At 47.4% G+C, this 16,205-nt stretch overlaps 1 protein-coding gene across 9 annotated transcripts in view; it reads left to right on the top strand.

Annotated features, from left to right (window-relative positions):
* ARHGAP32 (Rho GTPase activating protein 32) overlaps window positions 1–16,205 on the top strand; it is a 407,411-nt gene that overhangs the window by 391,151 nt on the left and 55 nt on the right. For 4 of the 9 annotated variants that reach the window (XM_074976794.1, XM_074976800.1, XM_074976801.1 and 1 more), the window contains 3 exons: window positions 2,260–3,105; window positions 3,765–4,741; window positions 6,750–10,728. In XM_074976794.1, coding sequence (XP_074832895.1) covers window positions 2,260–3,105; window positions 3,765–4,741; window positions 6,750–8,996 — 4,070 coding nt within the window. In that variant the 3' untranslated portion in view covers window positions 8,997–10,728. Of the gene's footprint in view, window positions 1–2,259; window positions 3,106–3,764; window positions 4,742–6,749; window positions 11,239–12,321; window positions 14,274–15,989; window positions 16,100–16,205 lie in introns of those variants that run through there. The other 5 variants (XM_074976796.1, XM_074976797.1, XM_074976798.1 and 2 more) reach the window with 5 other exon arrangements.

Below are 16,205 nucleotides of genomic sequence, written 5' to 3' on the forward strand. Positions count from 1 at the left end.
GCTATGGCTGACAAATTGCTTATTTTCACCATGATTATGAAATAAATAAATTGGACTATAAATATTGAACTTACATTTCAGTGCCTAGTAGCTAGACCAGTATAAATAGGTTAAATATTAGCTTCTAATAACTTCGCTACTGCATTTTATGTAACCTCTTGTAAAACCAGGCAAATCTCTACTTGAGTTGCTATATGCCCTGGTGAAGAAGCACTGTTCTGTGAGATGTACTGGTGGGGAATCTCTGTGGCCTGTTGTACAGGAGCTGAGACTAGATGATTGGAATGGTCTTTTCTAGCCTTGGAATCCATGTATCTATTGCCAAACAGTGTCACTATATGCCAGGGGTTCTCAGTCTATTTACCATGCATCCCAGAGTGTTACCTGGGCTTCAGAGGGAGAACCACAATATGCCTCCCCCAGCTGCTATGTCCAGTGATCCCCCAGAGCCGGCTGCACATGGGAGGGCAGCACACAGTTGGGTCACAGTTGTGTGTTTGAGGCTGTGTGGGCCCTGGGCTAATTGTGAACCACTGCACTATACTCATGTTTCAGTGTTAATCTTTGTTAGTGCACGTAATGCATAAGCAGTAGCATGCCAGCAATTTTATGGTGTCAATCCAGAGTGACTGAGGTCAGTGGGAATTTTGGTTTTTTGCTTGAGAAGAGAGGCAGGATTTGGAGCTGAATGTTGCAAAGCAGACTTTTACATGATGGTGTGATGAGTTTCATAAACCCTAGTTGAAACACAGATGGTGTCAAAGTCCAGCTGCATTCCTCTTCTACTTCACTGCAGTAACAGGGTGTAAGAAAGAACACATTAAATTCAGAGCAAGGTTCAGGTAATTTGCCTGGAATCTACATTGCTATAAGAGTCAGGCAAGTCCCCTGTAGGTCAAAGCTGAAATTAGCTTGCAGAGACCTAGCTTTTCCTGGAAACGTATACGCAACGTAAAACTACCCCACCATTATATAAGGACTTGTAACAGTAGGCATTTGCTCCTTGGGACAATTCTGAGGTAGACCAGCAACACTGTACTACTACTGACATTCCTTATCCCAGCTTCTTTCATTCCCCTACTCCCCTAGCAAAAGTGCGGTGTTGGCAGGTAGTGAGGTAAAGCTTGTAGCGTAGCCCATGCCTTATTCTATTTTTCAAAAAGAGAGAAAGACATAGAGCAGTCAGTGTATAGTAAATATAACATAATGCATTTATTGACCACATAATAGCATTTCTAAATGAACCCCAACCACAAGACTGGAAAACAAAGCCAAACTATCTAGTAAACATGACATCTGTCTGGCCTTTAGCAAAATTTAATAAGCATTTTAAATCTAAGGATATTTTACTGCCGCTCCCCACTGAGCGTCAGGTGAAGGAGAAAGACTAATCCTCTTTTTATTAGCAAAAATCTCTTAAGCATATGAATACTGACCAACCAGATCCCTGTCTGAATTGCATTGCTCAATGTAAGCATAACTGGAGGAGCTACAGGTCATCGGGCTTTCTCAATTATATAACCAAATAAAGATATGCATAAATGCTTAATTGACTAGATCTGCTTGTGACTATGCTTGTGCATTCACATAGTACCATGGATGAATGCAGTGCCCTTTAGAGATCTACTGTGTACTGTTTTCCTTATAGTGTCAAATAGTTACACCTGCTTTAATCAATACCGGTTTGGTTTGGTATTATGTTTGACATTCACTATTGTATGAATAGTGGACCACAGTGGGACTCGGACTGCATTTATTAACCCTGTTTCAAATGTAATTGGTGTATTTGAGTCATTTTATATCATCTAGGCAAACAAAATTGAACTAGTTTTATCAACTGTTTCTTTAGCCTAGCAAGCAATTCCAAGTTCATGTACATTAGCTGTCCAAACTCCTTTTAAACCAAGTTGGATTTCTGTTTTTTTTTGTTAATTGTATTACTTTACAAACAACGAGCAGTCCTGTAATACCTTAAAGACTAATACATTTATTCATTAGGCAATGACCTTATTACCTAATAAATAAATGTTAGTCTTTAAGGTGCTACAGGACTGCTTGCTATTTGTGGAGCTACAGACTAACACGGCTACCTCTCTGAATGTGTAATGTTAGTTTCAAGAGGCCACAGTTGAGCTCAGTGCCCCATTGTGCGGTTTTAAACTAATTCAACAGCAGCAGCTAGTGAGTCGTGGTCTCGTATCATTTTAGTGCACGTTTATCTAGTGCCCTATTAATGTTTATCCGTCTCCTTGTTGCTAGGTGAATCTAAACTGTTCCGGCCCAGAAGACCCAGGTCCAGTAGTGATGCGCTGTCTGCTTCCTTCAATGGGGAGCTCCTGGGGACCATGAACCGCTGCAATTCTTATGATAACCTGCCCCATGACAATGAGGGTGATGGGGAGGAGGGGCTGATTCATGTTCCTGCCCTCATCTCTCCTAGGTCAGCTGAAGAGGTTGACCTGAGCCCACCAGACATTGGAGTAGCTAGCCTGGATTTTGACCCTATGTCTTTTCAGTGCAGTCCTCCCAAGGCAGAGTCGGAGTGCTTGGACAGCAGTATCTCCCTGTTGGAGTCCTTGGGTTTTAACAAGGACAAGCCAAGTGTACCTAAGAAGGACGTGGAGTCTGGCAGCCAAAGCCAGACCCCTGGCAGTGCCACAAGTTCTGAACCAGTCTCCCCATTCCAAGAGAAAATGAGTCCCTTCTTCACTCTGGACCTGAGCCCAACTGAGGAGAAGGCATCGAAAATCCATGTCTTCTCACCTAAGATGGTACGAAAACCAACCCAGTCTCCGCTGGGGACTCTGTCAGAGCCCGTTTCTTTTATGCCACCCAGCCAAGCATCCGAAGGGATGTCTGGCACTGCAGAGAGTGCCGCTTCTGCCCACCAGAGCAAAAGCACGAGTGTTGACGAAGTCACAAACAGGTCCCCCACCCAGAAGATGTCCTTGCCCCTGCAAGCCAGCGAGATAGCAGCAGGGGAGGAATGCCACCGAGAAGTGTGGATCCAGCCGACCGCTGCCAAGCCAGAGTCACAGGAAGAAGGGGAGCGACCCATGCCAAGCAGTCAGAATAAGACTGTACCTTCTGGACACACACAGCCAGGTACAGTGCGTTTTCCTCCATTCTTTCCTTAAGTTCCAAAGGGATCTGCTCCCAGAAACTTCTCTACGTGCCTTTAGGAGAGGGGAATACACCTCAGTTCCAATCCTGACGCAGAGGGCATGTCTTGCAGGGTGGTGGAGGTTGCTAAGGTCTCCATAGAAACCTCTCTGCCATTTCCCTCCATTACACAATTCTTGGATACTTTCCACAATACCTTATGTACTTCCCCTTTTTTTTTCATCCTTTCATAAAATGCAACAGTCTGTACCCTATCCTTGCATATCAGTTAATAAGTGGTTTGACCACCTCAGACACTCTTAATGGAAAATAAAAAAAAAAAAATTCCAGTACTTGAAGAAGGGTCTTTTTGCAGCCCAAAGCCTGTGGTCAAAATTGGTTATAAGGGAATCTCATTCTCTGCCTTATCTACTTCCTACCTCTCTAGACATGCAAGAGGAACCTTTAGACAAGCACAGTGTGGTTTTCGTGCTGAACCGCTGTACTATTCAGCAACATTTGCATGTAGGACGGAAGAAACGGTATTTCACCTCCAGGAAATGCTACTGTGAAAAGCTGCTATTTTTACAGTGGTCTGTAGGCTTCAGTCACTATCCTTACAGAGTAACCAATCTCTCTCTCTCGATTTTCCCCCTCATTAGGAGCAGTTGCCCTCGACTCCCCCCAGGATCCTGTTCCTGTCAGTTCTGTGTCTCTTATCCCTCCTCCTCCTCCGAAAAACGCAGCACGCATGCTGGCCCTAGCATTAGCTGAGTCTGCACAGCAAGCATCTGCTCAGTCCCAGAAGAAACCAGGAGATGCATATTCTGACTCCACAAATTACGGCGAGACTGACCCTGGTATTGCTCTAGAAAAGCTCCACCTCACTGCTGGGGCTGCTCCAGACAAGCTCCACCTGTATACTGGTGTTTCTGGGAACCAAATCCACTTCCAGAGTGGGGCACCTGGAGATCAACTCCAGAGTGGGGCACCTGGAAACCAGGACCTCACTAGGACGTCTGGGGACCTGAACCATCTACACACCAGTGCACCTGGAAACAGGGACCAGCCCCATCTGCATCCCAGCATGCCTGGGGACCTGCACAGTGGTACAAAGGTAGACTGGATCCACTCTAACTTCCATACTGGAACAGTGGGGGACAAGGACCACTTTCCTTCCCATCCTGGTGGCCCTGGGGACTGGGAGCAGACTCCTCTTCATACGGGTGCTTTAGTGGGCCAGGAACCATCCACAGCAGATGTGCCTATAGACAAGCCCCACCTTCCGAGTTGCATATCTGTGGATAAGCATCCTATCCCTTTAGAGAAGCTGCATCTTCCTGCCAGCACAGTTGATGACAGACACCAGCCTCCTCCCATAGCTGCCAGGGAGAAAACTACCATGGCTACAGTGACGTACATGATGACTCTCCCAACACCAGCAACTGAGATGAGTCAGGGAACAGCTGGTCAGCATATGGCTGCTGAACCCCCTACTCAGGCAGATGTTACTGTCACAACTGCTCAGCACGTTCTTATGACCAATTCCCTCGCACCAGCTCAGAGACCGGCGGAGCATCAGCCAGCAACGGGACAAGTTCCAGCAGTAGCCACCAAAGGATCAAGCAGTTCCAACCAGGTAAGCAATGTGCGAACAGGCATATTGTATTTCAGCATCTGTGCGTAATAATAGGGTAGAATTTTGAGAGATTCCTAGGAATTGTGATTACAATACTTTCCAGGGAATACTTATCAAAGTACGCTTCCCCCACCCTTACTGCTAAAGGAAAAAGCACATTTCCCTTAAAACTAGTGTGTGGTCAACATGTTATTTTTATATTTCCCAAGTTGTTCTGCAAACAATGACTTGGTCCTGGTAGCATAGTGATTTTGGAAAGTGGGCTAAATACTATGTGTGCAATGAGTAGGCATAGCTTTGAATACAAGAACATTCCTCTGGTGTCTTAACAATTTCAGAGCCATCTCTTACTATGTTGCAGATGTGGCGTGAAATTCCATCAGAAGTGGGTGCCCCAATAGAACAAGTATCAGAGGGATAGCCGTGTTACTCTGTATCCACAAAAATGATGAGAAATCCTGTGGCACCTTACAGACTAACAGGTTTTTTGGAACATTAAGCATCTGATGAAGGGGGTCTTTGCCCACAAAAGCTTATGCTCCAAAAAATCTGTTTGTCTGTAAGGTGCCACAGGACTTCTTGTTTTTTCAAAAAAAAATAAGCACTGCATAATTTCATGTCTTTTCTTAAGGCTGGTGTTTTTAACAGTGGTGGGTTCTCCCCTTAGCCTGTTACTGGACAATGCAGTAACAGCTGTGAATCCTGGGATTTGCATGTAGTCTCAAATGGCTTCAGACCAGTGTTTCTTAAACTTTTGGAGACAGCAGAACACCAAACAATATTTTTGTGTAGAACATCTATGACAACTTTCTTTCCCTAAAGGATTGTTGACAGTAAAAGTAAAAAACAAAGTAAAAAACAAAACAAAATGGCAATTTATACAGCAAAGCCAGAATGAAGTAATTGAATCAGGTGTCGTAGCAGTGAAGAAGTAACATTGGAAAAAGACACTGACAGCATATATTTTCTGTTAGTAAAACCAAATGCAAACACTTGCAGCACATCTGAGTTGTTCACGGAACACCAGTGTTCTGTGGAACATAGTTTAGGAAACACAGCTTTAAACATCACAATGCTACCAACTTGAGCCATACTGACATTCAATAATCAAGATGCATGAAGAAATAATGTTAATGAAGAAGAAGTTAAATACAGATTGAACCTCTCTTATTTTGAACTCTCTTATCCAGCAACATCCATAATTTGGCATGATTTTAGGAAGCTGGATGACCACTTACCAAGGGTGTAGCCAAGTTTCCTGAAGTCCCATAAAGTTTGTTTACAGCTACCAGTCCTGACTCCGAGTGTTCTGTGCTGTTATTTGGCTCTAATTTACACTAATCTGAATGTGTTCTCGAGCCCAGTAGGAAGTGAAAGTATTGGTAATGCTGCTAGACAATATTGACTTCCCATGGTTTGGCAAATTCTCTCGGCTGGCACCAGTCAGGTCCCAAGGGTCCTGGACTAAAGAGGTTCTACCTGTGTTTATTTGTACGGTAGTATTGTGCTATTATAGATCATATATTTACTGTGTTCAGAGACAGGTATATAGATTTGAAATAAGGTTCACTTGTGCCAAAATATGTACTTCTATAAGACCACCCATCAGAATGTTCTATGCTGTGTACAAAAAGTTTTGTCCAGTTGGTCCTTAGGGGCCACAGACTGACATCTGCCTTCATCTCACAGTTTATGGTTACCGAAATAAATTGACAATCTTGGCACTTCCCAGCCCACCTACTAGGCCCCACTAAGCCTGGGGAAAAGAGATGCAAATTGCAGCAAGCTCCAATGTTGCAACATTCAACCAGCTGGCAAGCATAACACCCTTCTCATACCTGTGTTAATGAAACAGCTCTTCACAGACTGAACAGCAGCCTGGGCTGTATTGTAGGAGAGTAAGATAAATTATGAAGAGCTATTCGTGTGGGCATCCAGCATAGAGATTATGCAGCGAAGGGTTGAGAGAGTCTCATACTCTAACCTCAGTGTGTTTTCTCCATCCTAGGTACAAGGAGCACCGCTTCCAGAGAAGCTGCCTGAGCCACGACTTGCAGAGCCTGCTCCAGTTTTTGTCACTGACAGTAGCTCCGCTGTCCGATGTACCTCATCCACCACTGTGTCCCACCAGGGCCATTTGGAAAAGTCCCGGGAGAGCAGCAGGGCTCCCCCTTTGCACCTGCGTTCTGAGTCAGTTCCCACCCACTCCTCTTATGGCTTGGCCCCCCCCATCCCACCTGTGAGAACACTGGAGAGTAAGATAGCTGCTGCCATGCACTCCAACAGTATGGATTCAGCGAACGCCTCCAATTACCATTCCTTCCTGGCTTCCTCTATTCTGCCATCGTCCATGGAGGAAGCTTTGCCGCCGCCACCACCGCCACCCAAGCATACCTCTCTGCAGCCTGTCTATATCCCCCATTCCAGGCCAGAATGTGCCTCAGAGCCGCCCATGCCCGAGAACTACCTGCACCAGCCTCCAGCATCCGTCCATCAGTACAGGCCTGACAGCGTCCCACCGCATCTCTCCTACCACGGGAAATTGGACCAGCATCAAGCTTACGCCTCCAGAGCGGAAACGCTCACCTCCACGGGGCCACGCCCTGCCACCTGCGCCAGCCAAGGGAAGAGCGTGCCAGCCCATCACACTAAGCCGCGCAGCCGGGTGGAGTATGCGTCCTCCCTGAGCCCTACCACCCTGCGCACCACCAGCTATGGGGATGAGGCTCTGCCCTACCCCACCATCCGACGGGTGCAGTCCTTGCACGTCTCCACCCCTTCCACCATCCGCTCCGTCCCCATTTCGCGGACAGAGGTGCCTCCTGACGATGAGCCCGTGTACTGCCCACGGCCCCTTTATCAGTACAAGCCATGCCAGCCCCACTCGGATTATCATGTCACTCAGCTGCAGCCTTACTTTGAGAACGGGCGTGTGCATTACAGGTATAGCCCTTACTCCAGCTCCTCTAGCTCCTCCTGTTACCACACAGCAGCAGATGGGGGGTTCTATGACCTGGACGCCTACAGCACAATGCGGCTCAGGCATTTTCATCCCCTTCCTAGCAGGGACTTTGCCTCCTACACTTCCAGGCTGCAGACTAAGGGCCTGTACCGCTATCCAGGCCTGCCAGCCTGCCCTCGGGGAGGCCTGATGAGTCACCTGGCAGGGAAAGAGCACAGCTTCATCAGCAGAGATGTGCCCCCAGCCCCTGACATTAAGCACGTGTACACATCCTGGGACCTGGAGGACATTGAGAAATACCGCCTGCAGTCCATCCGCCGGGAGAGCCGCTCCCGCCAAAAAGTGAAAGGACCAGTGATGTCCCAGTATGACAACGTTGCACCGCTGCTGCAGGAGGAGCTAGGGGGGCTGGACGTCATCCACCTCCGCAGCAAATCGGATCCTGGGAAAACTGGTCTCCTGGCTGTGGCCGAAGGGAGAGAGGGGAGGCATCCCACCAAGGCAGGCACTCCCGAAGGAGACGAACGTTACTACCTGCAGCACGCGGAGCCGGACAGAGCCCATTACCATGGGGCCTATGGGGATGGGCAGCCAGAGAAGCCTTCCCTTCCCCAGAAGCAGGGCAGCATCAGGAACAGAAAGCTGCATGAGCCAGGCTGCCACACGACAGAGCACAGGCCACACCTGCAACAGGAAGCAAGCCATCGGCAGCCTTCAGAACCCAAAAATGGGCCCCCTTACCCTGACTACAGGCTGAAGGGTGGGCAAGAGCCCCTCAGTTTCCAGCACTTGGGTGGGAAATACATCACAGCGGGCCAGGAGGGCCTGAGACTGAACCACAAGGAGGTAAAGCTGGCAGAGGACCGGCCAGACCTGGACAGGCCTGCAGCTAGGCAAGCAGCCCCTGGTGAGAAACACCCCAGAGACTGCTATAATAGAGAGGAGGAACACCACATCCAGCCCATGGTGCCACCTCCCAAGCCAGAACGGAGCCACAGCCTCAGAATCCGGCACCCGGAGAGCATGGACAGGTACCCTGGCCTCCTGTACCCATACCAAACCCTTGGCAAACGCCAAAGCACTATGACAGTGGTGTCCCAGTACGACAATTTGGAGGATTACCAAACCATGCCTCAACACCAAAGAGGGGGCTACCTTGGAGGAGGGGGGTTTGTGCCCCCTGGCTTTCCCCATTCACACAGTAGGACATATGCCACAGCCTTGGGCCAGGGGGCTTTCCTCCCCACAGAGCTGTGTTTGCAGAGGCCGGAGACAGAGATCCATGCCGAGTGAGCTGGGGGAAGGAGGGATAGAGCCTAAGCAGCCTCTGCTGGACAGTGGACTGTTTTATTTTTTCATTGACAAAATAAAAAAGAAGCCCCCATGCCATGAGCAAAGCCGCCCCCCCTCACCCTTCCCCCAGTTCACAAGCCTGTGTTTGTCCTAGAGCTAAGGTTTTCTTTCGTGTCCCGCGAGGAGTTAGAAGGAGCACCCAGGCTGTTTCACCATGTGGAAAGAGGAGGCAGAGCAGACCTGAACGAGGCATGAAAGGGGATTTTCCTTCCCCTGGCGTGCCATAGGGAGTTGCTAATTTCCAAAGCGCTGTGCCCGGTGATGGCATGCAGCCCTGCTCTTGTTATAGTCCAACCAACTCCAGGCACTCTCAGCTGCCACCACCTGAGGAGCTATGTGGATGCATTTTACGCTTAGAGTCGGATGCTGTAGGGGAGCTGCTGTCTTGACCCTTTCAGCAACACACACAAAGCTGTGGGGAAAAGGCAGCCTGCTGATAGTGGGGGAGGGGTAAGGTGAGCAACTGCCCCCCGGCTCAGCCTTCGTAGGGGCCCGGAGCATCAGCTGTTGCCCCTGCTATTTTGGCAGTGGTGGCAGCTGGAGCTCCAGGCTCCTTGCATGCAGCTGTATGGGGAAAGGACAGGAGGGGGAGAGGGGGCAGTGCTGAGGGCTGACTGCCCGGCCCCACCCCTTCCAGGTACATGAGGTCGGGGGGCTCCTCCCATCTTGCCCCAGGTTCCGCAGCATCTGTCAGCACTGCTGGGAAAAAGGAAAGTGTCAAAATGTTTGTTTCCTCCTAGATTACTGGGGCTGCGTCTCCCCTTGAAAATTGTCTAGAGGTTGCCTGAGCCTATTCCAGTTCCTGCTCAGGTGAGCAGCCCCAGGCCAGGGCACAGTGGTTACAGAACATAGCCAAGTTTTTAAAGGCTCCTGGAACATGCAGCTTGCAGCTAGAGAAGGGATATTTACCCAAACTCAAGCGTTCACTCTCATACTTATGCTGCAAATGGAGACAAGCTTTGAATGTGAAGTGAGCCAGGTCTGCACTTCTACCTTGGGGAAAATACCACCAAATGCCCCCCACCCATCATGCACACATGATTTAAAAGCATACACATTTCATGCTAATTCCTCTTTACTTGCAAGCTACCTACAGTATCACCTGTTCAATCGCGCTTCAGAGCTGGCCAGAAATATTTATTTACAACATCACTACATGATTGTGCCCAGCTTGTAAACTCTAGCACAGGTTTCCTGGTGGGAGCAACTTGTGTAGCCACCAAGTTGCCTGCATTACTGTGGAGTTGTTCAGGGCCCAATAACTCCATCCTTACTTCAAGGACAACTCCTGTTGACTTTCATATGTGGCCTACAGGATCAGTCCATCTTAGTGCTGTCTCACTAATGAAATCACATTGACATTGTAAGTACAGAGCAGTTGGTTACATGGTATGTGTGTGACATGAAATAGCATTGCCTCTCTGACCGCAGGTGTAGTTCTCACTAGGATCCAGTTGCTGGTGTGGATGGAAGAGACAGTGCACTTCTCTATGACACACTCCTAATGTTGCCCTGACTGTTTAAAATGCTCTCCTTCCTTAATAGGAACAAGACAACATTTCATCTGCAGCCTCTTTGGATTCACAGCCATTCTAACCCCCCTTTAAAGCACATACATTTTGAGACTGAGCTTCCCAGAAAATACTTGAGATATAGCATTTTAAATGTTCAGCGTTCAGCCATGATACTAGCACCTTCCTCGTACTGTTGGGTCACACACCTTCTCTGCCTGTTTTGAAATTCACAGGATTTACTACAAGAAAGCATCTGAGAAGTTCTCATAACAGGAGGCCCTTCAGCCAACATCGTAAGGTTATTGAAAGAATTTGTGTCAGTTCCACCTGGAACAAATGTTTTATTTATTACTATTTTTGGCTTTTAAAGTAATAATAATAATAAAAAAAAAAACAAAACAAAACCTGTCAGCACTCCCAGGGGAACACCACACTTCTAGTAATTACCAAGTCATTAAGAATTTGGTTCTTTTAATCTCATAGCCTTTTCTGGGTCTTTAACAACGGTAGTCTATAGTTGAATTTTCTTGTGCAATGTATTGTTTTAAGAATTTGTTCAAAATAGAGAGTTTTTCTTAAATGTTATGGAAATAAAATCTAGCTGTCAGGAAAAAAAAAAAAGCACTGTGATCCAGGTTACCTCAGTTTCATTTACCTTGTGACTATCAACCAGGGGAGATTTTTTTTTGGGGGGGTGGGGGGATGTGGGGTGGTGAGGGGATGAAAGGATAAAGGTGAAACTACTGGTAGCTGAGAACTCCCAGCCACTTAGTGGACCTGCCACTCTCTCTCTCTGCTGCTAGCCATTTCTGTCAGTAAAAGCTGAACTATCAGATCAGGGGAGTCTGACTAATGTACTCAAGCAAACTCTGTTTGAAGATAATGTTGGGCCTCTGCTATTGGTAGCATGTAGTCTCCCTACTGCTGCTCCAGGAGGTCAGCCTCCTTTGTTCTGGATTTGGGGCAGGAACAAACATACGGGGTCAGGTTATTTAGGATTTAAGTGACAAGGGCAGCCTGTCAGACCTCTCTCTGTCAAAGCCTTAATTCTTTTTCTCCACCCCTCTCACCCCCCTTTGACCTTACATTACCTGGAGAATCCTCTGTGAGGCAACTGAACACTATGAACATCTCTGCTCCGTTGCCTACCTTGTAGCTGCTCCAAGAAGGTATAAGCACCACTTCCAAACTATTTCCACTTCTACAGGCTCCAGCAGTGAGAGATGGAGCCTGCAATCAAAGCCTGCTCCATTCGTCACTGCATGATGGTCTGCACTAGACAAGGGCCCAAACCTGGCTCATAAAGAGCACACTCTGCCATCATTGATTTCCTTAGAGATCAAGGGCCCTCAGCACCAAACAGGAATGGCCCCCTAAGCGAATAACTGCCCTTATCACGAAGGCTTTGTCTAGACATGAAAAAATTAGTCTGGAATAAAAGGAGTGTGTGACTTTAGAGCAGACAAGCTACTCCTGATTGGTTAGCCTCAATGGAGGGATGCTGATATACCTGTAGAAGAGTGCTTCATTCCAAATTAGCTTAAACCCAGGATTAAACTAGCTCAGCCACACCTATTCTAGAACAAGAGAGTCCACACATGGAGTTAATCAGGAAACAGTGACTTCAGCCCTGAGGAGACAACAGATGAATGGCTTCACAACTCTGTGGTAAGAGCCCTCTTAGACAGAGATCAGGGACCATTATGTTTTGTTTTAGCATGAGGTATTCATTTATCCAACTCTTCCCTTAGCGTGCTTGGGAGCAAGTTTATCCTGCATCTTGTCCTGGTGACTAGAGAATCAGCAGCCCTGCAAGAGCCTGACTGGTCACGATTCTCCAGTGTTAGGGCAGGGGCCCTGAAGAAGGAGTGAGATTAATGAAGAAAACAGACCATGACTCCTTGCCAGGCACTGCACTGCTAATACCGGTTAATATTTTGAGCCCTCTTTATCCCCTTAGCAAGCCATATAGTGACCTATGCAGTTCTGCTCTTGTACTGTGGTTAAATTTTAGAACTTGATGGCCTTTAGAGAAATGGCCCCCACCCCATTCATTCAACACCTGATGGTGTCTGTTTGTCAGGGAAGAAGGGACTCCAGCAGAGGGAGTGGGACTTGCCCCCTTTAACACCAGATGAGCTCTGGAGAGCTGCAGGTGGCCCTTGGCTGAGCATCAGTTGGGTATGACGCACAACATCGCATGTAGGATTATTAAGTGTCCCCTCAGGGAATTGGGCAAAAACTCCTGCTGTGGGAAAAATTAGGATGACAGTATACCAACTGTGTGCCAAGTTTTGGTTAACTGTAGTAGCCCTAAGTTTAATGTCTGTGAGAGTATATGAGCAGTAACAGACGTGGCAAGTTTCCCATACCTGTATTATTGCCTGGCTGCCTCTTCATTGCCACTTGTTATCTTTATTTTCCATTGCTGTGTGAGAGAGTTTGGGTCCAACTCTGTTGGTGGTGTAGAGCTCTGTTCTGGATTCATGCCTGCAATTGAGAGCAGAGTGTGGCCCATAAGTGAAAGCTCTCCCTGATTACAGATTTTGAGATAGGTAGTCCTGTCACATCTACTTCAGTTCTAATGTAAAAAAGTCTGATCAGGTTTAAACTTTATGCATATGACAGTAAAAACTTTGTGCCTACAGGTCTTTACAGAGGTAATAGGCTTGTGCTTATCATAGGGAAGGGGTGGGGGGGAAATCTGAGGATTGCACAGGTGTAGCAAATTGCTACACAAAACCAAAACAAACTTGAAAAATGTATTGTTCCCTTTCGCTACAAAAGGGACAGTCCCTTGTCTGTAGTTTTTGCCATTCATCTCATTGGTTTGTAGACACTGAATTTGTTGAAGCGGTGTGTAATGTGCTAGAAAATCTGAATGACAACTTCATCCAACATTTATTTTTGCAAGCACCTGTGACACTTCCAGAACCTTGTGCTACAGAAGTCTGACGCAACAGGTATGGGACAAGTTACAGATGTGCACCCAGTAACCCAGTGTCTGCAGCCATGCTTGCAGTTCACTTTTCTGCTGTAGAAATTTGATTGTTTTGCCCTGAGCCGCATGAGAGAAACATCCCAGAAAGTCTTAGGAGTCCCTTCAGTGATCCCTTCGCTTTAATTTATAGAGTGTCTTATTTTTGTGTTTGGGATTTGTTTTTTGAATTGGTGTAAAATGTATATGCTGACAAACTCATGTATTTTTATGTAAATATTTTTGTGGATTTTTCCTGGCCCCTCTCTGTAAATACTTAGACTCTCATTTTCTTCCCACTTTGTATGATGCAGATGTGGTTTTGTTTTCTGTTTTTATTTGTACTGTAATGCAGTGATCTGGACTGAGATGTCTCGTAGTATTTAAAAAACAAAGCATCAGCAGTCCCACGAAGCTCACAGGCAGTTGTACAATTTGACAGCATTAATCAAGCCAGGGTAAAGCCTACTCCTTTGCATTCGTGTGTGTTCATGCGTTGGCCAGGTTAATTAACAAGATACTGAAAGGAGATAAGGTATGGAAAAACTAGTTTAGAGCCATGAGGTTTTGGGACCAGATACCTTGAAAGATGAGAGAGGTGATGAGTGCTGTATTTATGTGCCAAGCCTATTGCAAATTGCTGCCTGTCCATCTGTCCCAGCGCTTATCTGTTCGGTTACACCTGTGGCATAACTGTTCTGAAAAAAAATAAAGAAATCAACCTTGGCTTTTCTAGTCTCCTTTTCTTTTCAGCTAGATTCACTAGGCAAAGAGCAATGCTGTTGGACAAGACAAAAGCTGGGCAGCAGCCTTCTCTGTTGACCGTGGGACTGGCCATTAAAACAGTTGGATGTGGGGAGAAGAGAATTCTAGGGGGCAGGACCCGTGTGTTTGCGCACATGCGTGTGTGCGTGCAGGCTTGCAATAGCCAGCCGTATCCCATGAGTAGAGATCCTGGTTACTACTGTATTTATAGCTCTGCCAGATTTGGAGGAGAGAGTTTAAGCCAGGTCTCCGCATCCATAGGAGTGCCCTGACCTCGAGCTACTGACTGTTAGACATACCTTGCTGGCTAGTTCACCGGCTCCCAACCTTTCTCAGTAACATGGCACACTTCAGACAATTCCACAGCACACCACCAGTTTTCAGCTGAATCGATTACTCATCAACGTCACATTTACTTGCGTTTACTATGGTTACAGTCTTACGAGAGAGGTTTGCAATGCTGTAGTGCCTACAACAAGCTAAACAAGGATCAAATGCATTAATGGTTCAAATCCACCGTCTTAGCAAACACAGACATGTTTTCAAAATCTGATCAATGCTGTGCTAGGGGTGTTGAGTAAATGCATAAATCACTGGAAGCAGGCTCCTGATCCCACCAGCCCATTAGAGCCAGGATGCAGCATTTAAAGTGACCCAGTTCCAGGAAGCTCCTGCCCTCTCTCCCTCCCCCTTGCCACAGCAGGAAGTGGGGACAGGCTCCCAATCAGCTTGTTTGGGCTGAGGGACGCAGCATTTTGGCTGCCTCCTAGTGTGAACAGGGCCCTGTAGGGCCGGCATTTTCCCACAGGGTGGCTGTGCAAAGAGCCACAAGGGGAAATGGTTGAAATTTAACAGCGCACTAGGAGGAAAAGCCTTCCCCTCCCCCAGTGGTTGCTCTAAAAGCCAACTCAGCAAACAAGTGACACCCCCACCCCACCCAGCTCAAACAGACAGCACCATTTGTATAGTCAGTTGTCACACTGAAGCGCTCCTTCAGCAACTTGCCCTGTTGTCAGGAAAGGCACACAAGGCCACGTCCTGTCCGGAGCTACATGCTGCTCATTTGACTAGCTGGGAACTTGCTTTGTGGTGGCTGGTGGAACAGTGAAACTTGATCTCCTGGGGCATCCAGGCTCTGACAGCTGTCACAAGGGGACGTTACCCCGCTGGGAATGAGTAGGCATCTCAGGAACAGCTCCAAACTTGGCAGCACTAGCCTGTTTGAATTAACATGTGCTGCACCCACACGAAGTAGCCACACACCCAGGCCACTGCCACCAAATGGGGCGATGAAATCTTGAGTGTCCACAGCAAGCTGACAGTTTCTCACGTTATCAAAGGTGTCACCTAAAACCCACAGAGATGCATCTGGTTGATCAGCAGGCATGGCATAGGAGAGCCCAGCCAGCCTTGCCAAGACCTGTCTATGGCTTTTAGAGGTCGTTTTAACAGCCTGGACGCTGAGCTCCATAAAGTCATTGCTCTGGCCTGCAGCCAGCTGACAAGAACAAACAGGTCTGAACGTGAGCTGCATGGTCTAAAAAATGACCATTCCATTCTCCTGAAGTCACCGGATGGCGCTCTGAAATCAGGAGGTGCCCATAATACAGTTGCCTGTGCGTCCTCCTTCCTGCAGGCAGTTTTTCATGACATAACAATGCACTATTTTCCCCACAGGCCCCCTCTGTGAAGATCAAATACACTCCATAGCCAGCAGCCAGGCAACACCAGAGGAGCTAAGGAAGCAAAGGCCACTCTGCAGGCCTCTTGGCAAAGGCCATTTTCAGGTGGGACTTGAAAACAGTGGGAGATGGCAGGTTCTGTTAGTAGGTGGTACGGGGACATGGGTGGAGAATGTCACTGGGGACTCAAATTATTTGTTTGTCTTGAGCA

Source organism: Carettochelys insculpta, chromosome 25, assembly GCF_033958435.1.
Source record: "Carettochelys insculpta isolate YL-2023 chromosome 25, ASM3395843v1, whole genome shotgun sequence".
NCBI classification, from domain to species: Eukaryota; Metazoa; Chordata; order Testudines; family Carettochelyidae; genus Carettochelys; species Carettochelys insculpta.